Consider the following 25,247-nt stretch of genomic DNA (forward strand, 5'->3'; position numbering starts at 1 on the left):
AGCGATCAATTCTGAAGTTCAGCACCGATTTCGGAACTCACTGATAGCCACTACCGAAATTACCTCCTCGCCACAGTGGTAGATTAATAATAATAATGAACTATATCCATTTTATCCGTTTCCTGTGTTTTCAAACATTTACAACTCAGTCATATGCATTCTTTACAATCCTTTTATTATAACACCTTTATTCATCTATACAGTGTAAATTCGATTATGGCTAATGTTCCGGGTCAGATAGTCATACATGGTAAGTATTCATGCAAAGTATATTCACAGGGGTCATAATTTCATCTTAATTGATAAAATAACTACGTTACTTTCAGTGGACGACGGACGGGCTTTATAGTTGGTAATATTGGTTATTTGTTCATTACTGTGGGAAAGGATGACAACAACGAGAAACGCCACCTTCCATGTTTCCTTTTGTAAAGTATAAACTATTATTTCACTTCTAGGTCGCAAGGCATCTGACTATGAGTTGTACTCAGTGCCTCAGTGTAATGCGGACATTCAAGAACCTGTAAGCGATGGTTACTGGCTTGGTTCTATATGGCACTCGCTCGTTTGTCAAGACAGACAGTGGAATGACGTCACAGAGATACAACAGTGTCTACGAGGTAAAGATGTGTATTTCCATGGCGACTCCACAATGCGGCAGTGGTATCATAAGATGCTGCAGATGGCTGGAGTAAAAGTCGATGCTAAAAATTGGAGAGACAAACCTGAATCGATACCTGGAGAGTTTGTGGTCAGTGGAGACGATCCTTACGCGATGATGGTTACGAACGTTAGAAATGACATCAACTTTACGTTCAACTGTCATGCCATATCACGTCACAGAACACATATACCGATTCACCGTTTCAAGTTCATGGCCGATATTTTAGATTCTATGCGTACTCCAAAATGCAACTACGTGTTTGTGTTCAGTCTATGGTCACACTTTCACTGGTGGGCACTCGACAGCTACACCGAAAGACTTGTGAATATTAGGAAAGCTGTAGAAAGGCTTAGAAAACGTTGTCCCAATTCAATTATGGCCGTTAAAGGCGCTCATTATAGGGGTGGCTCGCCGTATTTGGACGTAATGTACTATAACATGAATCGTATCATGAAGGAGATATTCAAAGACCAGGGAATATTTTTCATCAATATTTGGGATATGAATTTATCATACTCGATAGCAAAGAAAACCCCATATAGCATCCATATGCCTATAGATTTAATACAACAGGAGGTGAACATGTTTTTGTCTCATGTCTGCCTGCACAGAACATGAACAGTGTGTGTTGTTTATACTATTTATGTTAAACGATTTTTCAGACTGGGTGAGGGTCCTAAAATGATACTATAAAAATGTGTGTTTTTGGGGGGGGATCGAGTGATCCAATGAGTCGTCGAAACATCCTGTATTACCCACACATGTAATAACAACCATAATCACGCCTTAAACGGGAGTATCGTTCCCGCGCACTCGCGGGAATTGAGTCCCAAACGACGATAACAACACACGCTAAAAACGCAAAGGCTCATGGGTAGACGCTTGTTTGTAAACAATGACACGCAATGGCCATCTAACGCATGCACAGGTGAAGACTCTCCCGCTTTAAGCATAAATGTAATATTAACCTCATGTGATCATGTTATTTTCTTTTCTTTTTTTGGTATGGATCCCAACAATATTTTTTGTGTTAACTAGTACTACCTGTGATTTTGTTTTGATTTTTTTATAGCAAGAACAATGAGTTTGATTGCCTAAAAAATTGCTTTGGATTCAACATTACTTACTTCGTTTTTATTGACAGACCTGCATATTTGAACTTATTTTGTAAGTTGTATTGTGTTAGGTTATTTTATCTTAGATTTTTTCGGGAAAGTCTAAAATTTAATTAGCGTTGTTTTAAATATAGTGGTTTATTATTTCTAAACATAGTGTCGTTTTCTCATGGATTATTTTTTCATAGACGACACATGTCTGATTTTTGTACTTTTCTTATGGACGGGTATTAGCGTCCTCTGGTGTTGTATTTTTGAGTTATTTTATCTCAACCTCATGCCCACATTCCCATTTGCATTGTGGTTATTGCAGCACCATATTCAGCGTGAGGGGTCAATCCATGGCGAGATCTGCTCACCATCCCTCGCGCCGAAGGTGCTGTGGCCGCGCATTTTTTCGCCCCAACCCACCGCGGTCCGGTCGCCACTCAATAAACAATACCTCAGTTAAGCTTGCGAACATTATGTTCATTATAATTACAGTTTTCAGTTATAAAAATACTTTACCCAAAATCGGGCCATATACACTTAAACCTTTGCACCATTCTGCTTAGCCAGTTACAGTTGAGAAAGTATTCATATATAACTTTAATACCTAAACAATAAATGACATTATTTAATGCAAAATCACAGAATAGAAATACACCGTGACTACAGAAAACAATCAAGATAGAAATACAAATCATGAAGTCAACAATAATTTTCTGACTTTTGAAAACCCTAGTTTAAATCATAACAATTCGGAACAAAATAGAGCGTTTAATTCAGACCGCCGTCATATTCATGAGATCATGTGCAAATTAGCATGAGATCTGCGATTCACTCAAATATGCATTCCATATCAAATCTAACAGTAATATTCTATAATAATATTACATATTATTATTATTATTCCATAATGCAATAAATACATTTATCATAAAATATCATATCATAGTCTAGATCACAAAGATTTTCCCTTTCAAATTCAAACGCTCGATAACTCTAATGTCGCAAACAGCAGCTGTCAAAGACGAGTCCCGCTCAGAGTTACCGTAAGAAACGTGAATCAGATAAACTGAAACATACCAAACCATGAATAGAAAACAAAGAACGTCAGGAAAGAATAATAATTGAACCTCACGATAATCCAACATACAAAACTAACTGAATAAATAAATAAATAAACAAATAAATAAATAAATAAATAAATAAATAAATAAATAAATAAATAAATAAATAAATAAATAAATACGAATGAAAACTGAACGTCGCGCAATTTGTTCAACAGTTATCAGATCGCGACAAGAGGTAAACAGAAGACTCAAGTCAACGTCAATTTTGCTAGATAATAAAGTGTCACGATAGCGTTTCCCATATTACGAACACAATTCAGGCAACAGATGAATATCTTCTGTGATGTAGTTGTATTTATACTGTCTATGGAAATGTTGATTAAAGATTCAAATTCAGCAGTTAACATGATGTTCGAAAGTTTCACAATCAAATCAAATATCCAATGATACTAATATATTTATTTCATTCCTTTAACAACTTGCACTGGTGGAAGTTGATCAAACACAAGTGCTTTTCACCTAAATAAGTCGGAAATGTGTGTAGAGACATTTATTCTCACAATTTAACAACTTGTAATGGTGGAAATAAAGAGAGTTCTTTACACCAAAATACGTCTCAAATATTTGTCTATACATTTATATTAACAAAATAGCAGTTAAAAGTTACATTTCATACAGCAGATATTAAAATTGCGCCAACTCACTTTGCAAAAGGGTGGGGTCCGGCGGGCGAATGGGTTGCTAGCAAAGTGTAAGGGGGCTGCTGGCTGCGAGGCAAAGATGCAACTAATTAGAAATAGAGGGCGTCATACCACAATGAATACACAACACCAGTAGGGATTAGGATTTATTACTAGCAAATCTAAGTCCAGTGCCCTCCCATTGATATGCAAATGATGTTACATAATTTACACATGTGCTGACTGACCTTGGTAGGGCACAGACAAACTACAACTACAAAATGACTATGGAACAAAAGAACCAGGACACTCGTTGTAGAGAAGTGTAGTAAAGTGCAGTCAGGAAGATGGAAGCCGTGCTGCAAATTCATTTACTGTGAAGGGTACAGATACTGGTGGAAGACAACACTTTCCAATCTCCCAGTAGCTTGAATCATTTCTGAAGAGATGCCACACTGCTTTGACTTTGACTACCCAATGAAAATTGTCAAGCTTTAGAGAAAGGAAAAAAAGTCACCACGAGTTAGATGACGTGAACTATCAAACTTGGACCCAGATGGTGGCAAGACATTGGAGTTTTGAAACAATCTAAAAAAGGGTGTCAAAAAAATGATCCAAAACACTAAAGTCAGACGAGGCCGATATGTCAAGTTGGGCATGACCACCAAGAAGGAGTGCTGGGGTGAGGAAAGTGAACAATCATTGGAGAGGAGGTTGGGGAACCACACTCAATATGGAGGATGCGGACAATATTCAGGTATTGGCGGAATGAATTAATAGATATGCGACTGGTCAGGTGTGCCGCAAACTGACATAGAATCATAGTATCCACACTCCATGCAAAATTCCATGTAGGCTTCACGGTGTGTGCGGTAAGAGGATTTGCATTCGCTTAGGTTGAAACATTCATATACGTATTTTGCCCGACATTTTAGTATGATCGTATTCTGTATGCATAGTACGTTAATGCAAGTGTCGCCCTCAAAAAAATGCCTAATTGTTTGATTCCGCATGAATTATGATAGTGTCATACATAAAAATGTTAAAACAATTCCAGCCTAATATAAGGACAATATAAAAAGTCAAGACAATGCCAACCTAATACAAAGACAATATACAAATGTCAAGACAATGCCAACCTAATACAAAGACAATATAAAAATGTCAAGCCAATGTCGACTAAATGCAAAAAAATATAAAAATGTCAAGCCAAAGCCAACCAATTGCAAAGACAATATAAAAATGTCAAGACAATGCCAACCTAATACAAAGACAATATAAAATGTCAAGACAATGCCAACCTAATACAAAGACAATATAACAATGTCAAGACAGTGCCAACCTAATGCAAAGACAATATAAAAATGTCAAGACAATGCCAACCTAATACAAAGACAATATAAAACGTCAAGACAATGCCATCCTAATACAAAGACAATATAAAAATGTCAAGACAATGCCAACCTAATACAAAGACAATATAAAATGTCAAGACAATGCCAACCTAATACAAAGACAATATAACAATGTCAAGACAGTGCCAACCTAATGCAAAGACAATATAAAAATGTCAAGACAATGCCAACCTAATACAAAGACAATATAAAAATGTCAAGCCAATGCCATCCTAATACAAAGACAATATAAAAATGTCAAGACAATGCCAACCTAATACAAAGACAATATAAAAATGTCAAGACAATGCCAACCTAATACAAATACAATATAAAAATGTCAAGACAATGCCAACCTAATACGAAGACAATATAAAAATGTCAAGACAATGCCAACCTAATACGAAGACAATATAAAAATGTCAAGACAATGCCAACCTAATACGAAGACAATATAAAAATGTCAAGACAATGCCAACCTAATACGAAGACAATATAAAAATGTCAACTTAATGATAATATACAGTAGAAAACATTCACACTCCCATAGTTTATACACCGACAAAGTGATCAACAGTGTTAGCAGCTAATCAGCGACCGTGTTTCAGTTGGTGATTTCTTGCATTAATGAATCCATAACGTTGACACGAGTTATTTCAAGCAGTGAAGTCGTAAAGCAGGTGTGTTCATGGTCAACGTCAACAGATAGGGGAATGATTTTGACCTTGACCATTACTTCAAGTTAAGGTAGAAGCCTACTCATAATTTTTTAGAAAGTTGGTCATAAATCGCATGACAAGATTCATTAGTTTATTATGTAAAATCATGGAGCTGTTGTCCTATGTCACCATGAAATTGCATTACTGTGTGTAACAGTAACTTTGTCTGGGGAACTTGTCCTAATATTTTTCAAAAAATAGCTTTTTAGAATATTTCCGATATGTGATTTTTTTCATCATATGTCAGAAGCCCATCAGGCATACTATCCCCGTCACAGGAACCTGTGGTAAAAACGTTATAATGATGACAAAATGGCAACTACCATATATGGTCATCACATTAGTTAGTCACATCTCTTGACCCATAGCTTCGATATTGCACAGGTTGCATGTTCCTAACTGTAACAGTGCTTGATATATTACATTTATGCATATTCAATGAGGTCACATGTCCATATATGGTCATCTTGTTTGTTAGTAAAATTTCTTGTACCATCACTTCAATATTACACTGGTTAGAATATTACACTGTTAGAATGCTTGAGATATTGCATTTATGTATAATTAATGAGGTCACATGACCATATATGGTCATCTGACATGTTAGTCACATCTCCTGTTCTTTGTATTCAGTATTGCATTGGTCGCATGTTCCTACCTGTAACAGTGCTTGAGATATTGCAATTATGTCTTTAAAATGAGGTCACGTGACCATATAAAAGAACAAAAAAAATATGAAAAAACATTCTAAAATCTTCTTATAAAAAACGGCTTATCGCCTGGACTCCATATTTTGGAATTAAATACTATGTCATATGATCTTTCAAAGTTATGCAGGGTTAGTTGATTAGTCGAAAATTATGCAAATGAGATGCAAAACAAAATTTAAAAAAATTCTTAAAAAAAAGTCACGTGACCGCTAAAGTTTTTTTGATGAAATTTGTAGCCCTTGTCACACTGCTACTATCATAAAAAAATTGGAGCACTCAGACCCACTCAGAAAGGTGTGCAATTCGGCATTGAAAATTTCGCCTTTAATCCAAGATGGCGGCCTGGTCATGTGACGTATGTGTCTGAACTTAGGATATGCACCAGATCTCATCCAGCTTTACCAATGTGGCAAGTATGATGCTGATCGATTCAACAGCGTTGACATAAAGCGTGACCAAAAATTTAGGCGGAATCATAATAATAAACGGAACAATTTCAATAGGGTTTCGACCAAATGGGCTCGAAACCCTAATTAACTGCGGGTGACTTTATTCTTTGTCCAATAAAAATATCATCAGTATGACTTCCGTGTAAACTATTCAACCTAGATTATTATTAAATCTAGATTTGACTGAGACGTAATTTATTTTTCACGGACTGGCGTAAATATAGTTCTAAAGTATTGAAAAGTTGTAATGGAACTACATTCATATAATATTGCCTACGCCTGTACTTGTACTGTTTTTAAAAAAAATGAATGAATACTGTAGAAAAAAAATAGCAATAGCCCCCTTCGCAAATTATGTCTACCCAGAGCAAACGTCCCGTGAAATTTAGATAACTGTGCAATGAGCCGTTGAACTGAAGATGTTGACAAATAAATAAGCCACCCCAGTGAACTTGCAAACTCTTTCAAGGTACCTTGAACGCACCAGTGATTTGGGGTCGCGACAACAACAACAAAGAAAACATCTACATCTATTTCTGGCCTTCCCAGGCACCATTGGGACATGTTTATTGTGAGTTATTGAGCTTGTTTAGAGATAACAAGTCACGTCGTGTGTCTCCGAAAAAGGCGATATTGCACATTTTTTGGCGTATTTTGCAGCCCCAAAATTTGTCTTTTGAAGCTTGGAAGAGGGAAGAAGGGTCCTTGCCGGATTGCGAACTGAACTCACTGAATCTAGCCAAGGCTTTGTTCAGAGTTGTTTGATTGGGAGTTTGGAATTGGCGGGACAGTGTCTTGAATCACATAAATTTGGTAAGCTCACTTTAATTGAATTGTGATATTTGTATAGCCCTTGTGAGAGATATAAATATTGCTTCCTTCCTTTCAGCTTTTAATACCCGGGATAAAACAGTCCCGTTAAAAAACGCTATACTTTACGTGGTATCAGTATATAGCGGTGACGGGACCTATGTGTGGTATTAATATACCAGAATAGTTTCGTACTGGGAAAGTAATTCCCCTAATTTAATGAAAGGTAATTCCCCTAATTTAATGAAAGGCCCTTTCATTAAATTAGGGGAATTACTTTCCCAGTACGAAACTATTCTGGTTGTGTTGAGAGTGTTGTTGGCGCGTGTCCTAGTGCTGTGATACGTGTACGCCCTGCGACCCCATAAACATTTGATTGTTGGCACACATGTAGGGGTTAGTAGGTTTAGCCGTGAGAAATTGTTTCAGTCACCAAGTTACGGGTGTCTATTTTTTGTTTGACGTATCAGTGGCATCCTGTTAGTACGGCAACCGAGGTGGCTCACCACATTGATTTCAATAATTAGGCTTTATTTTTGTATTTTTTTTTAAATTTCCGTTTTAAATTTTAATTTCAATTTCACTTCATTTACTTTTCGATTTAACTTTCGTTTACGATTTGACTTTCGTTTTCATTTTAAATTTCGTTTTCGATTTGACTTTGATTTTAAAGTTCGTTTTCATTTTGAAATTGATTTTCGATTTAAATTTCGTTTTCATTTTGAAATTCGTTTTAGATTTCATTTTAAATTTCGTTTTCAATTTGACTTTCGTTTTTATTTTGAATTTCATTTTCGATTTAATCTTGGTTTTTATTTGAATTTTTATTTTTCATTCAAATTCATTTTCGTTTTAAAATCCATTTTCATTTTTAAATTCATTTTCGTTTTTAAATCGCTTTTCATAATCAAATCTATTTTAATTTTAATAAAATCTCTTCCCAGTCTTATTTAATCTTGTTTCTGAATATGAATATGAAAAACTGATTATTGTATTATCTGATATTAAATGATATGTACGGTTGGAGAGAATAAAGTCCATTCAGTTTTATAGACTTGGGTCTTAGTTTGAAAGCTTTACTGCAACACAAATAATACTCCGTTTTGCAGACTAATAAAGGTTAAATTGTTAGGATAAACAATGAAACATGAAAGCCATCAAAGATGGCAGATCCCCTGGAATCATTATTATATGCATTGGCTCAACGTCTAGACCTACAAGGTTCTAGAAATGATAGTTATGTATTTAATGAGATCACAATGCATACAAGATTAACAAATATGATCATCACATAAGTCCAATGTCTTCAATAAAGCACTGGTTGAATGTCCATCAGCTAAGGTGTTCCTGACCACACAAGTTCTTTTAAATACACAGTTCTGATACGAATTGAAAAGTGTTTTTTTTTGACAAGCATCAATTCATTCACACAAACACAGGATTATTCATTATTTCAGTTGTTGAAGGAATCAGACGTGTACAATAATGAAAGTCAGATTGACAGGTGATTACTGCAGTATATATATTTATTAACTTATAGTAACGTATAATAATATACATGTGATTGTGTTCTATTTTATGTATACAAATAGTGCAAAACAAAAATAAACTGATCTGCCATTTAGTGCAGTTTTGCAACATGCCCCAATGTGAATGAATCGTCAAAAATCACAAACAATTCGAAAGTACCATAAAACTATGGTATAAAAATTATGCCATAAAACTTCAATAATGTTCAAGTAAAAGTTTACACTATTCATAGTAGCTTCATAATTATATATAACATAACGGGGATGCAGTTAATAACCAAATTATACATAATATAATTATGTTTATCTTTCACACACAATGCATTGAGCATGTGTACATACCATGTACAACCTCCCATAGTTAAGGAGTATGTAGCGATAGCATGTCATTTTTAAATGTGATAGGCAGAGTTGAGGTGGTTTCTATGCTTAACAAACTCACTTATTGGTGACCTTGTCCTATTTAAAAAATCCTTCATTTATAGAACCATAAAAAATGGCAACAGTATATTTTTCAAGCTAATTGTAAAGCACATTAACACTGAAATGTTTATATAGGACAGATTCAAGATTATCACAAAACATTCATTATATAAGACTTCCATTAATACTATTTGACATGGTGCATATATGGATTATAATGTACCTGAGGACATTATTGTAGCCAGTGAAAAGGGTAATGTTCTACTAAACTACTTGATTTTAGGAAGGCAGTTGATAGATGAAATTTCCAATGACGTTTTTATTGAAATAATTTTCAATTGAGTTATTCAATATTAACTAAGGCAAAAAATGATACATTCTGAAATGTTTATTCCATGCTAATCTGTGTGCACCTTTAATAATATTTGATACAGTAATTTGATACACATTTTTTTTTATCAGAAGCAATTTGATAAATAGCATTGAATAAATAAATGCTGAAATATACATAGTTTTATTCACTGCACAGTCTTTTAAATGTGTAAATTGAGTGGAAGCAGGTTATCATATTTCTTTTTCTTTTTTCAAATTCCCCTTTGAAATAGAACAGAATCTCTGGGAGGTTACAACTTAAAATGATCTTGCAAAGCAGAAAGTGTTCAACGTTGACTTTGTTACTAAGCAGTGTTCAACTGTATCTGCAAAAAATAGAGTATAGTGTTATTAATTAATAGCTAAGCATTTCAACAAATTAGAAAAAAGTAAAATTCATTAAACACAAAAAAGTCCCCATTGGAATTAGGAAAAATGTTATTCATGCCAAAAAGAAAGTGATATGGACCACAAGTCATTGAAAATGACACAGTCCCCGTTAAATTTTTGAAAATTCCCTTTGTGCTCGTCATATTAAAGCAAAGGGGTTGTCGCGAGCGTGTCCTTGAAACTTGAGTTCCAAGTGGCGTATACAACAGATTGTTTATTTACATCAAAACACGTGTTCTGTGTAGTAGTAATATGGCCAAAAATAAAAACAGTCGTTATTCGGCCATCTTTGATCTGATTATGAAACACACTGATATGTATGATGTATGTGCCAAATACGAATGAAAATGGTACATAAATTGTGGAAATATAAGTAGTGAGGCCAAAAAGTCAGATGGCTGTCAATCGGCCATCCTTGACCAGATCTTGAAACAAATTGTCATGGACATGCATCCTAACATGTATAAAGTACATTTATGTGCCAAATTTGAATGAAAACTAACAGAGCACGCACGTCCAAGATACCGCACATAAAAAAAAAACAAGATGCCTGCCAGTCAACCATCTTTGATCCAATTGCGAAATAAATCGTCATGGACATGTATAATCTATGTACCAAGTTTGAATGAAAACTGACAAAGCATGTCCAAAATACAACATTTTCAAAAAACAAGATGGCTGCCAGTGGGCCATTTTCAATCAAATCGCTAAATCACTGCATGTGCATATGTCCCACATAAAGTACTAGGCACATGCAAAGAACGAACAGACTGAATTATAAGTCCCTGCTTCAAACTTCAAAAAGTTCAAAAAAGGACTAAGAAGATCTTAATAGACTATAGAAGATTGATTGGGTTATCAACATTTGTATTCTACGTTGTTTTTGCCAAACATGGTGAGACATGTGGCTATTTATAGAAGACTGTAATCATTATGATGATGAAGTGGTGCCAACTTACTTCTGATGCACTATATTCAGCCATACTGTCGTTGAGTTGTTCTATTTCTGATACAAATTAGAAAAATATTGCAGAAATAAGCATTTTCAAACACAAACAGGTTTTAGAGCAATGACACTTGACAAATTGCATTCAAATGTAGCTTCCACAAAACAATTTTCTCAAGAAAGTCAAACATCTTATTGTTTATGAAAATGTCTCACTGTAATTATCCATCTCGCACTGATTGGAATCCTATTGTCCAATGTTAAACTTTGGACATAAATCAAGAGTTATCGTCTAACATTTGCCTATCATAGGTAATTGAAATTAAATAGTTGCAAAGCAGTTTATGAACAACTTCAGAGATGGGCAGAAAGAAGTTAAAACATTTATCACTTGCACATTTAAGGAAGTGACAATTATCTTGCCTCAGTTACCGGTATAAATAATTTAATTTACCTGGTAGGTTTAGATAAACACAGTATACTGTACAAATGTGATCTTTTGTAAAATCCACAATAGCTTTTCTGGCAATATTGTCCATTCCGAACAACCTGAAAACATGAACATAAAACAAGAGTTGTCACAGGAGTTTGTTCAATTATAACAAGTTGAATGTCGTATTGATTAGGAATTGCTGTGTTATTGATCTGTATGTTGCATCATTTAATTTAGTGTCAAACTGTGTTTTAGCCATAGATGGCATTGTTATACCCCCAGTGGTGATGGCATTTCTTTCTTTTCTGTTAAGGTTTGGGGGCCAGCCAAACACAGAACTAAACACACCTTTTTCAGGTAAGGTTAGGACAATAAAAATGTTAAGTGTTTTGTATGGAATTTATTTTTACTCATTTTTGACAAGTTGAATGTAAAATATAGGAAAAAAAGTATATTCGCTGGATTTTATTTTCACTGAATCATTCCTCCAACAAAAATAAATTCCAAGCAACAATAAAGTATTTTACAGTAGACAGACTGAGTTCCAACATCATGCACAATAAGAAAATAACACTGATCAATTTATTTAAAATTGAGTATTCAATGTTTATAGACAAGCCGTTTTCCGGTTGCAGCTTAAAGCAAATACTAATGATACATGTTCTTATTAGCAGTGATTGCACTAGTTTAGATCAGTATTTTGGGGCATGTCACATTATTTAGTTCAGCCTGGCGCTTTCAGGATCCCTGTAAGGGTTACTGAAATTGTAAGTATATTTGAATCAGTTTACTTTAGTATTAAAATCTAAGCGCATTTTTGGGGAATAAAAACAATTTCCTGTTTATAAACAGAAGGGTACTCACAGATCATTTGTGGCTTCATCTAACAGATCCCACGTTGCTACAGCAACATCTGTCAACTGCAACCCAACCCCTGCAAGTTATAAAGATATTTATAAATTAATAAATAAATATAATAACCAGACATTTAAAGATCCAGCAATACAAACTAATTTGAATAGAACTATAATTTCTGCTTCGCTTCATTTTCATTAGGGATGGTCTATTTTTATTACAGAATATAATATAGAGTACATGTATATACAGTCATCACTTGTCACTAATTCAGAAAGATTTACACTTTAAGAACATGTTTTACCTTGCAAATCAACTAGCATAAGTTTGCCATTATATTTGTGAAATGTCCAATGGGCAAAGCATGCCATCTTTTCAAAAGTATCATCAACAGTGTTGAGTTGAACTCCAGTATTATTAATATACTTCTGAAACTTTCCAGGAATGTATGGCTCTATTGTGTAATATATGTCAGGAACAACTTTAATCAAATGACAAGGTATCATACTGCAAACAATATAGAGCATAATATAATCAAAGAAAGCTTAGAAAGAACTCCCATGTGCTGAGAGTATTGGAGACACATTAAATATAATTCGAAATTACTTAGCTGAAAACTAATTATGCAAATCAGAAAATTAATATGACCAGATTTGAGTGTAAAACTAATGAGGTCTGCGCAATGTAACAGAAAATCTATGTCTCCAAGTTTAATTGAAATGTGATTAGAACCAAAAAAATATGAATTATTATGCTTATTAGGGAATTAATATGAACAGATTTTTACCCCAAACTAATTAGGTTTGTACATTGTCCTAGAGCATCTTTGTACTAAGTTTCATTGAAATGGAATAATTAGCACCGTGAAAACTCCAAAATTTCGACCCCTCTAAAAATTTGACCGCCTATTTATTTGCCGGGTTTCGGTGTTTTATTTACCTCCAAATTTTCGACTCCACTAAAAATTGCCGACTCATTCTTATTCGAAAATTGCGACCAGTTTTAGTTTTCCCCCAAACGAAAAAAAAACGATGTGAGCGTTCAAACGGGACCTTCCTCAAAGGCATGAATCCGGGTTTCTGATTGACTGAGAGATTTTTATTTTATTGGTAACGAAAATATATTCTAAATAAACGAAGTTTCAAATAAAAACGAACACAAAAATCTCGGCATGCTGCGTTTCTGAATTGTTGATTATTACTGTACTCAGTAGTGATTATAATAATGTACACAAAATAAATTTGTTGAATGGTTATGAAATACAAATAAAAGTCAACTTAGTTTCATCGTAAGCGAATGATTCCGGTCTTGTATAAACGTTTGATGCTGTAGGATATCCGCCATGTTCTCTTAGGTCAAATAGGTCAAATTGCTAATTAACCAATCAAAAAGCTGGATGATGCGAAAACGGCATGATTTTTTTTAAATAAAAAAATTAGTTGTTTTTAAAAAATAAACTGGTCATCTGAAGAATAATTTAACATTGTTCACAGTGATAACAGCTCATTCTCGAAAGGAAGCTTACCCGCTCACGCTAGTCACGATAAAAATCATACACGTGTACTCTTGAATAGACAGACGTCAATGACTACGGTAAAACTTACTCTATTTTAGCCGGCAGGATTGATTGAAATGTCCGAAAAATGACGCCAAAATACACCTTAAAAGTCCCATTTTATTTTCTTAAATCCCATTATATTTTTTAATCCAAGGGCAAATTTACGGCAGAATTTGGTCCCTCAAATCACCGGTACGGTGCTCAAATAAGGGACACGTGAGCTTTGATTCTAACCGGATACATTGCACTGGGTCGGGGAGATCGTTTGCTAAACTTCCATGTATCTTTTGTCCAATGGGTACCTGTACTTCGAACATTCGCAAGTTTTCCTAGGTAGTGCGAGACAGCTTTGTCTTTTGACCTATTAGTTTTGTGCTGACCTCTTCTCCGCGTCTTGATGTTTTGTTTTGCTTGTCATAATACTCACTGATTGATGACTTTGTTTAGATTTTGAGTTACAACTTGGCCACGACCTTTGCTTTTACCGTGAAACATGAGGAAGTTTACGTCAATTGACGGACATTGCATTTTTTAAAAACTAATGAAGCACACTGTCTATCATCCCCATTTTTTTTTGCTGATTTCTATTCTGAAAAATTCGACCGTCCGAAAATGCACCTTAATTTTGACTCTAAAAACACGTCACATTTCTAACACAAATTATTTAAAACCAGTCGAAATTTTGGAGTTTTTACGGTACTTTAGATATTAGTGTGAAAGATTAAAATTGGTTAATTATGCAAATTAGGTAATTAATATGTACAGATTTTAACCCACAATTATTCAGGTCTGTCTATTGTCCTACAGCATCCATGTACATTCATTGATATGTGATGTATAGTACCTGAGATATCAGTGTGAAAGTTGGTTAATTATGCAAATTAGGTGATTAATATGCACAAATATTTACCGGAAACTAATTGGGTCTGCATAATTCTAGATTCATTGAAATATGATGATTAGTACTTTAGATATCAGTAGAAAAGCTGAAAATTAATTATGCAAATTAGGTAATTAATATGCACAATTATTTACCCTAAAACTAATCAGGTCTCTGCATAGTCCTAAAGGATCTATGTACCAAGTTTCATTGAAATGCGATGATTAGTACTTGAGATACCCGTGGAAAAGCTGAAAATTAACTAATTATGCAAATTAGGTGATTAATATGCACAAATATTTATCGAAAACAATCAATCTCTGCATAGTCCTTGAGTATGTAAGTACCAAGTTTCATTGAAATGTAATGCTAACTACTTATATCAAATGCTGAAAATTAATTAATTATGCAAATTAGGTAATTAATATGTACTGATATTACCATAAAAACTATCAGGTCTGTGCAGTGTCGTATGACATCTATGTACCAAGTTTCATTGAAATGTGATGATTAGTACTTGAGATATCAGTGGAAAAACCGAAAATTGACTAATCATTATGCAAATTAGGTAATTAGTATCCACGGATTATTACCAAAAACTAATCAAAACCTAGCATTAGTTCAGAGCATCTATGTACCAAGTTTCATCAAAATCCAATGAGTGGTTGTTTAGATATCAGTGGAACAGTCATGGAACCACTAAAAAATAGCTAATTATCATGCAAATTAGGTAATTAATATGCACGGATTTTTACCAAAAATTAATCAAATCTGCGCATATGTTCAGAGCATCTATGTACCAAGTTTCATCAAAATCCAATGAGTGGTTCTTTAGATATCAGTGGAACAGTCATAGAACAGCTAAAAATTAGCTAATTATCATGCAAATTAGGTAATTAACGAGCATGGATTTTTACCAAAACCTAATCAAATCTGCGCATTGGCCCAGAGCATCTATGCACTAAGTTTCATCAAAAACCGATGTATGGTTCTTGAGATAGCAGTGGAACAGTCGGACACACATACACACACACATACACACATACAGACACACTAACTGCAAAGACTCCCATTTTGTGCTTCACACATGGGAGTCAAAAATAAAGATTGTGGACATTGATAATATTTCTAGGTTTTTACTAACCAAGGAAATGTAATCACATCCAGGTATGGCAATTGTTCCAGTTTTTACAATATGTTCCCCCATGACAAGCAACCTTGCAGTTAAAATAGCTTCACTGTTCAGCAGTCATGATCCAAAGTTCATAAACATCATAGTGAAATCAAATAGCTTTGGCTTCATTAACATTCAGTTTAAATGTCTCAACTCATGTGTTCAGGACTTATCACTGATGAGTTTGAAAGCAATGTTCATCATTGTAATACCATGAACAAACAAAGACATTAACTACTGAACCTTCAATTAGTGCACAAGCTCTCAAAATGCACACCAACTGACTTTCCACAAAATAACACAATGTTGTAAATGTACGGGCAGGGTGATATGTTCATGGGTATGTAACAGCAGAAAAAGTTGCATAAAACAGCAAGTTACACAAAAAATGTGAAATTCTTTGTCTCTCTAACCGTCCTGCCTGATATTTTCAATGACAGCTGGACTGAAAATGTTGTTGTAAATTAACCTTGGTGTTTCACCATACTCAGGAGGTGCTATTTGCTGGAACAAGTCGCATAGCATTTTTCCAAGCATCTGTGTTTGAACCTCCTAAAATTGAATTGTCAGTAGGCAAGTTTAGGGTATTTTTATGATTGGCAACATTGAATCAAACAATGCCCAGGCAAATTTCTTGTGTAAAGCTGAGATTATCAGAATACTACATCAGAAACATTTGTTTTTTAGCATTAATAATAAATTCGCTAATAAATGCAGTGAAAGCAAATAATTCGTCACATTTTGTATGAATGTATTTACACAAGAAAGATTACATTATGAATGCTCAGGAGGACAACTTTAACAAAAAAAGGTGTTTTAGTAACATTTTGTTCTAAGAGAAAGTCAACAAGTTGTTCAAAACCTATTCAATAAATCAAAGAAATGAAAAAGCACGAAATAAATATTTAAATATAGTTCATGAAAACAGTTTTTTTTTTTACATTTGAAACAAAATACGTGTATTGCAGTATCACACAAGGACTTGAGTGGATATTGTTTGTAAGCACATAAAAAATAGCTTTTATCAACAAATCAAAAGGGAATATTGTGTTTCCATGTGATAAAACAATATACGTGGTGAAAAATTAAAATGTTTTAAAAATGTAATAAATTCAACCAAATGTGACATGCAAACAACTGCTTAAAATAAAAATCAACAAAATTTAACATGCAAACAACAGTTGATTAATAATAAACTAAACAATATGCAGTAATTGCATGCTTACACGCTTAGCCATAATAAATTCCACTTCTTTAAATGTCTTTCCATGGTTTTCGTAATAATTTTCATGCATCATTTTGATGCTTGCTTGAATATGTTCTTTATAGACATATTTTGTTTTATTAGATAAAACTTCACATTCTGCAATGCTGCAGTGGTACGCATTACGCATACCACCATTGCCAATGAATTTTCCTTTACGAAACTTTATTTTAATGGAATTGTTTTCCCATGAACATTTTCCATTTTGTTCATAATAAAATCTCAGGAGTTCCCCTTCAATAATAGGGCCTAAGAAAGTAAAATTTACAACAACAAATAAATATAAAACATCAAAATCCAAAGCACCAAAAGTATTTCACATACATAATTTTTAAAATATTCCTATATTCGTTTTTGAAAAAAACAAGCAATGCATGGCACAGTCCTAGTTAGTTATCAAATTTAAGACATATAGTTTTGTTTATAGTAATATAGTTGGAACATAAACATGTCAGAAGTATGGATCTAGAAGATAATGCTTGATTATGATGATTTTTTAACATTGTTGAAAAGTTGAAAATAACAACATATCAAAAAATGGAAATAAAGAACACCTCACTATGCACTGTACATGTAAATTGTAGGTGTCATGACAACAACATAACAGATTATATAACATGCTTGATGTACACACTACAGCTTTGTAAAGTTGCAGTTTTGTATGCAATAACATCAGCACATAAAGTAGAGTTTTTCTGATACTTACCAGACTCGAATGGCATGCAAGTTTGGCTTCGACCAAATGCCAACAGTGTTGCAATACTTACTGAAAAAAAGAAAGATATAACATTTGTTTAAACATTCTGCAACAGTTAATTATGTATTCCACAAGACCAGTTCATGCTACAATATATATCATGCAAGAACAAAACTAACAACATGTTATCTTGCTCAGTGCTCTGTCAATAAATTATGTATGCTATATGAATATTTAAAGAACATTCAGAATATTTAAAGTTTCTGAACAAATTTTCACAGAGAAATTAGGAAAGGAATTATAGTGAGTTTAGTTTGGATTGCTTGAAATCTATGTACATGTAAATCTATGTGGAAAACTTTTCTTAAAAACATTATTTATTACATACTCACTGGATGGTGATGGCTTTTGATTGGCCTGAAATGTGATGGATGTTGAAATATTTATTAGTAATTTGTACTGCCATAAATATACATTTGTACTAGTTTACAACATATATCCAGCAGCCTCTGACTAATAATAAATGTATGCACATACTAGATAAGAGCCAAGCCAATGAGCCAAGAATGACATCAGAAGCATGTATGCAAAAATATATGGCAAACACAAGTTCCAAACGGACTTATAAACTTCCCTTGAGGCATACTTTTACATACTAGGAGTACTATGTACCAGTGTGTATTGCAAGTGAACAGCTAATAAATCAACAATCATGAAATGGAACAAATCTAGGAGAGGTCTACCCAAGGTACATATATTAAAGCAATCAGACTTGCAGTTTTCAAGAAGAGAAACACAGAGAATAATGGACAATCAGTAGTAATATGATTAGCTCCACTCAATAAAGTTGACAGCAGAGATAAAAATTGGCAGAAAGCAGAAAATAAATTATTATGTAAATTGGGTAATTATTATGAATGTATTCAAACCCAAAACTAATTAGGTTGCTACATTGAATTTATGGGTAACCACAAAGATTTTCATTATGTGCGAAGAGTAAGACATTATTGAATACCAACCTGAATTAGATTTTCACATGAACGTTTTTTTACTGACAAAAACACAAAAGCAAAGACAAATTGCAAAGACTATGATTCTCATTGAAAATAGGTTATTCACTAAAACGTATATACTATGTTTCACTTTGCAAGCAAGTAAAATAGAAAACAGACAATAGTAAACATACCAACTGTCTAGGAAACTTTGCAGAGTCACTGTGAGATACTTTTCTTTTTACTGCAGTCATAAGAGAAGCTGCAAAAGTGACAAAAATAAGTTTTTGAAAATGACGCAATCCAAGTTATATTTGACAACTAATATAATCTGTTCATGGATTATAGTTTATTCAGTTTTGACATGTAGACAGGGTCAAGGCAATAAGTCCACCCCGAAAACTGATAATCAGCAGCTAAGTATTGAATTATGTCTAAGATTGAGCCACTTGGATAAGAGCTGATGTTCCATGGAGATCCTTGATTGATGCATTTCACAAACTGAAATAAAATCACTCAATTATAGACACACTTGACCATGGAATACGGAATTCATAAAGTCTACAAACTTATTTCAACATTTCATTAAACTCCAGGCTAATTACCGAATTGTTTCAAGTAGTCAAATTTGTTACTTACATGCACTTGAGGTACCGGTGATGCTGTTCTCTACCTGTAAAGTACTAAAACATTATTGTTTAACCTAAGGCAAGATTTATTGAATGTGAGTTAACTAGTTTTATTAAATGGTTGTGTGCCCGGAGACAGTTGCAAAAATTGAATGTCACAGTTGTCTCTTCTGACTTTTTTTTTGTATGTGCAAATTGCAAGTGCTAGTGCTGACACATAGTGCACAGCAGCAAGTTCATATTTCAGATAGTGCATTAGAAATACAGAACTATATTTTCAAGATGACCCTAACTAATTATTGTTATCACGATAGAAAGAATTGCCAAAACAAATGAAGAGCAAATGAGGCCTATAGTTTCAGATAATTGTTTTATAATATAGCAATATATTATAAAATTATTCAAAACAAATCATTTCGTAGAATTATTCCATATTAACACAATACAATGGATAGTATTGAGAAATCAGTCAACCAATTCAAGTATTCTACACAATCAGGTACAGCCACATAGAAACAGACAGATACAACACAAGGAACAATAATATATAACAATCATGCACATCTTACCTTTGAAGCTGATCTAACAGTTTCAGAAAGTTGTTGTAGTTGATGTGAGGCTGAATAATTGAGTAGAAATAACTAGTTACAATGTATTCAACACAAATTCAATATAAAAATTTTGCTCAAGCATAATGTCAGGTTTAATATATAATATTTCATATTACTTTTGACTAGAAGATTCATGGAACTTTAAAACACTGTACAAACAATTGGGATCAAAATGCTTGGTTCAATATGGAATCATTAAACAGTATGTGCTTGGCATATAGTGTACCAGCAATCCAAACATAACATGACAAGCACATGGCAGACATAAAGAAATGTAACATTCAATACAGTATAGTTACACTTACCACTATAAATACTACTGTTCTCAGATTCTTCATGAATTGAAGGATTTCTAAAAAAAAAAACTTCCAATAAAACATTTCTGTTTAGATTGCAACAATTTATGATTATTCAGCTAAAGATCACATATCCCTGCGCTTGTTTGAACATGTTCAACTTTTATCTATTATCCACACTATGATGACAATTTTCTAAACAATTACAAAGTGCTTTGATCCACTAGATTCAAAAATATTAAACTTTCACAATATATACAAGTTTAAACTTAAAGTAAATTATATGTGAAAATTTTGGTGATGTTTTACTGTGTAGTTTGAAATACATACTCTTCAAGTTCAAATGAGCTTTCACTATCTTCAGCTAATTCCTGAAATAATAGAATATGCTTTATTGTTACAAATCGCCCTAGTGTGTATATGCATGGAATACAATTATTATACATCTAGAAATTGCTGTAACCTATGAAGTTCAGAATGTACCAACTTATGGCACTATGTTAAATAACTATACAAATTAAATCAGCAGACCAATTCACAACATGGTCACATGACCAGGTCACTGGCACAAATGTCATTTACATCATATTTCATTCAATGAATCTGCTACATGATGTGACTGTACTGATTTAATTTAAGTAATTTTGTGAATAAGCTTATAATAAATTTGCACTAAGTATATACTTACAGGAAAATAAAAACAAAATGACGACTTGCTCTGAATATGGATATCTTCTTTGAATTCTGGTCCACTCGGACCCCCAAGAAGTTTGCACTCCTTTTTCAGCTTCTTCGGGACTCCAAAAATTCCATGCAAGCATCAAACACATTTGACAATGTCAGAGCTTTGTCAAAAGGCACCTACAAAAGATGCATAATTTCACAATTTACATTGAATTGCATAATCATTTGCAATGTCATACAATAATTAAGTACACAAATAAGCAGAGTGACTCTACTGACAAATGATAGTTGTTGTCAGCTTATGGCAAAGCAAACAAGACAAGTCATTGTCAATGATATAATCCTTGTTTGTATTATAGATGTGAGATATGTATATGACCTAATGTGTGATGTAATTTCAACTTGATTGTTCCAGGCATGTACGAGATATGGCTTTGTGGAACTGCATTCATTTAAACAAGATGACTGCTAGTAACAAAAATGAATGTGTTCCCATTGTGTTAAATGTACATGTACATGTATGTGTATGTACCAAGTCAAGACAACTGAGATCCACTTGGGAAATAGTGAAAATGAGAAATTTTGATGCATTTTCGGCTGCCATTCAGCCATCTTCAATCTGATCATAAAACGAAATCCAGTGCACATGTTTCGAAATAATGGCTGATGTATAAGTTTGAACATGATCAGCCTAAGCATGTGTATGATACAACTGGATACAGACAGACAGACACACAGAGACACAGACACACAGAGGTCAATCCATAAGTCCCCATTTTGGATATTTTCTCAACTTGCGAATGACCTCTTGGACACTTGTCGCAATTTTAACAGGTGCTGGGAAAAGTGGATGCATGCGAGAGATGTACATAAACTTACCAACTGTTTCAGGGTTTCATCTTTTCTGTATTTTTTTCCTTTTCTGTCACTGACTAGTTTTGTCACTGTTAATAGCTAAAACAAGAAAAACAAACATGTCAGTATAAACTAAACATTGAAAACCATTTCAGCGTTAACAACTTCATCTGATTTTATCTTGCAATTAATTATTTTTTTAATATTAGATTATATATGAACAACATGTATTATGATAATATTGTGAATATTCAATCAGTATGAGTGACAAACAATATTAGTTTATCATTTCTAAGTGAACAGATTGTTAGAAGTTGGCTTAAAAATTAAACTCAATACCCAATTCAGTTTTCTAAGAACTTACATGTGGGCATCTCAATCCAGATTTAGGACCTCTCCGGGAACCTCTTCTTAGTTCTTTTTGTTTTTCCCTTACTTTGTCCCATGCATCTACAAAAGATTTTAAAGAATGATTTCTACATATGCGTTATCCTGCCATTTCAAGTATCACAATGTAACAATTAGCAATGATCAGCAGAATGAAAGTTTCCTAATGAAAAAAAAAAAACACTTTTATAATCAACAAACAAATTTAGTTTATTCTTGTACACAAATCTACTGATTTGTTATGTTAGTTTAAAGTAAGCACCTCAAAATTAGGCCGCCATGTTTGATGCTTAAATATCTCATGTGAAATACAAATGAAGCAAAAAACATGTTGTGTGTACAAGCATGGGTTGCAGGAAAAAAATGACAAAACTTTCGTCAAAGTGTAAACTTGTACAATTAGGACATGCAAAATTATAGATGCATAGGTGAAAAACATTGTCATTGAAAAATTTCTTTGGAAAAAAAATATTATACACACCTGATCTGTTTGATCTTCTCATGTTCACAACACAGACCTGTTAATGGTTAAGAGAAAAAAATAAGAATAATGTTCACTGTAATAAATACAACAACCAGTCAACAATATTTGGTAAACTGATTCAAACTGATTACCATAGTACCATACTACAAAATGAATGGCAACAGTCACCAGGATAACTGAATGGATGCATTAAATGGATAAAAATACTTTCACCCTCGAAAGTCTCATGGCCTGTCATGATTTGACATTATGAAAAAACACAACAAGAGCACTCAAATCACATAGTTGAAATGTGGCAAAACCTTAGAACACAAAAGTTCTTTATTTGCAAATTCTGAAATAGAAAAGGTATTTGGTTGTGTAGCAGCTGGCCATCAAAGTTACTTCCTGAGGATGACAGATTTTCAATCCATAATTTCCTTTAAATTTTGAAAACTGTTTATTCAAGTTTATTAAATATATGTGTTAAGAAAATATGAAAATTGTAAATTAAATTGGGTGAAGTAATCATTAACATCAGAACAATAACAGGGGAGAGTTGTCACCAACATCTACAAAAAGAATCACGCCTCTGGTAGTTTTATATGGACAGTCCTTAGCATTTTCCACTAACATTGCGATTTCTGTAATGCAGAAAATAACCTTTGTGCCAATTTACACGAAACACATGTGATCAATGCTATTTTCGGTCTTTGCGAAGCTCAAACTGAGTTGGAACACGAGTAACCCCCCCCCCTCCCATTTCGATTTTGAAACATCCTCAGAACAGTAACTGCAAAATACCGTCTAAATAGAGTGCACGTTGAACCTAATCGAAAATTATAACAGAAAACTACACTGGTACTGTGGTAGTATGTGCTAAATGAAACTGATCTGAGATGGAAACACGAGATTCGTTTCGACGCCATTCCTCGACCAGAACACTATCAACATGATTATGAGAACACTTTCTGGGAATCGCGTGTCCATGCTGTACATCGTTGCCCTCCTAGATGTACAAGGACCTCTTATTGGGAACAATTTACTAACAAACTTACCGATACCAGGCGATTTAGTCACAAACTGTACATTCACGAAAACAGACACCACACTCCAGCAATGGCGAATGTAGTAAATGATTGGCTATTAGTAATCACGTGGTAAATGTCAAAGGGCAGGCCAAAGGTCAAAAAAGTGAAAAGTAAAATGAAATTCGATTTCAAATTGAAATTGAAAGTGACATTGAACAATAAATGCAATTTCAAAACCAGTTTAATAGTGGTAATTTACTTCTATAAACACTATTCAAGAAAACAGTTAACTTTACTTAGAAAATAAAGATGTGAAATAAGAAGAAAATGAGCACCAAAAAAAAAATACATGTATACCTGGGGTTCAAAGGTCATACATTCGGGAGCATGTTTTTACGGTTAATACGTTAAATTTAATTTAACGAAATGAAATTTGAATGAAAAATAAAAGTTCAAATAAAAACCAAGATTAAATCGAAAACGAAAGTCAAATCGAAAACGAAATTTAAAATGAAAACGAAAGTCAAATCGAAAACGAAATTTAAAATGAAAACGAAAGTCAAATCGAAAACGAAATTTAAAATGAAAATGAAAGTCAAATCGAAAACGAAATTTAAAATGAAATCGTAAACGAAAGTTAAATCGAAAAGTAAATTGAAAAAAAAAATGAAGTAAAATTGAAATCAAAATTTAAAACGGAAATTTAAAAAAAAAATACAAAAATAAAGCCTAATTATTGAAATCAATGTGGTGAGCCACCTCGGTTGCCGTACGTTAGAGATAATGTTTTGATATGCCCTAATTGATCATAAACTTGTAACCATCCTTCTGTGAGTGGCATGTAGTGAGATCGAATGTTGCCACAATACATTCTGAGCCGGGTATGGGTTCCAGGAGATATAATAATAATAGCCAAAATCAATCATCACTAAATTCAGTCTTTAACCTGTCGAGTGTCTAATCATGCCTGATTGTTACCACGTAAAGCAGCGCTGTTTCGGAGTGTACTTGAACTGGATTTGGTAGTGTTTAGGCCTTACTGCTGAATCTTTAGCCCGAGTCTCTGACCGAGGGACGAGCCAAATATTTAAATGGTGCCATTGCTATGTTTTTTTGTACCTTTTGGTGTATCTTTATTTTTGAAACTAGGAGATATCTTTTGTCTTACTTCCTTGTACCCCT

At 33.5% G+C, this 25,247-nt stretch overlaps 2 protein-coding genes and 1 long non-coding RNA gene across 3 annotated transcripts; 1 reads left to right on the forward strand and 2 right to left on the reverse strand.

The window, feature by feature from the left end:
• The first annotated feature begins 216 nt into the window (after window positions 1-216).
• LOC146736211 (NXPE family member 3-like) lies at window positions 217-1,282 on the forward strand. Its single transcript, XM_085505211.1, has 2 exons — window positions 217-250; window positions 459-1,282. Exons 1-2 carry the CDS (start codon window positions 217-219, stop codon window positions 1,280-1,282), a joined length of 858 nt encoding a protein of 285 aa, XP_085361337.1.
• Window positions 1,283-9,093: 7,811 nt separating this feature from the next.
• LOC144362390 (myosin heavy chain kinase B-like) lies at window positions 9,094-21,004 on the reverse strand. The gene is made up of 12 exons (XM_085504870.1): window positions 20,976-21,004; window positions 20,655-20,701; window positions 20,308-20,357; window positions 19,749-19,782; window positions 19,304-19,371; window positions 18,506-18,534; window positions 18,127-18,186; window positions 12,849-13,051; window positions 12,554-12,623; window positions 11,711-11,805; window positions 11,270-11,316; window positions 9,094-10,246 (listed from the first exon to the last, which is right to left on the reverse strand). The coding sequence occupies exons 5-12, from the start codon at window positions 19,361-19,363 to the stop codon at window positions 10,226-10,228; spliced, it is 585 nt and encodes a 194-aa protein (XP_085360996.1). The 5' UTR covers window positions 19,364-19,371; window positions 19,749-19,782; window positions 20,308-20,357; window positions 20,655-20,701; window positions 20,976-21,004; the 3' UTR covers window positions 9,094-10,225.
• Window positions 21,005-21,352: 348 nt separating this feature from the next.
• On the reverse strand, window positions 21,353-24,177 carry LOC144352629 (uncharacterized). The gene is made up of 5 exons (XR_014930819.1): window positions 24,093-24,177; window positions 23,053-23,089; window positions 22,549-22,634; window positions 22,209-22,283; window positions 21,353-21,506 (listed from the first exon to the last, which is right to left on the reverse strand). It is a non-coding gene; the product is annotated as an uncharacterized LOC144352629 (long non-coding RNA).
• Between the last annotated feature and the right edge of the window lie 1,070 nt (window positions 24,178-25,247).

Source organism: Saccoglossus kowalevskii, chromosome 11, assembly GCF_978046115.1.
Source record: "Saccoglossus kowalevskii chromosome 11, keSacKowa6.1, whole genome shotgun sequence".
In the NCBI taxonomy this organism is placed as follows: Eukaryota; Metazoa; Hemichordata; class Enteropneusta; family Harrimaniidae; genus Saccoglossus; species Saccoglossus kowalevskii.

Excerpts from the sequence above, each read along its gene's own strand:
- LOC144362390 (XM_085504870.1), bottom strand. The coding sequence starts at position 19,363 with ATGACTGCAGTAAAAAGAAAAGTATCTCACAGTGACTCTGCAAAGTTT. Across the intron at positions 18,535-19,303 it reads CAAAGTTTCCTAGACAGTTG|GCCAATCAAAAGCCATCACC; the intron begins GTATGTTTACTA and ends ATCACATTTCAG. Across the intron at positions 10,247-11,269 it reads CTGAATATAGTGCATCAGAA|ATACAGTTGAACACTGCTTA; the intron begins GTAAGTTGGCAC and ends TATTTTTTGCAG.
- LOC146736211 (XM_085505211.1), top strand. The coding sequence starts at position 217 with ATGGCTAATGTTCCGGGTCAGATAGTCATACATG. Across the intron at positions 251-458 it reads GGGTCAGATAGTCATACATG|GTCGCAAGGCATCTGACTAT; the intron begins GTAAGTATTCAT and ends TTTCACTTCTAG.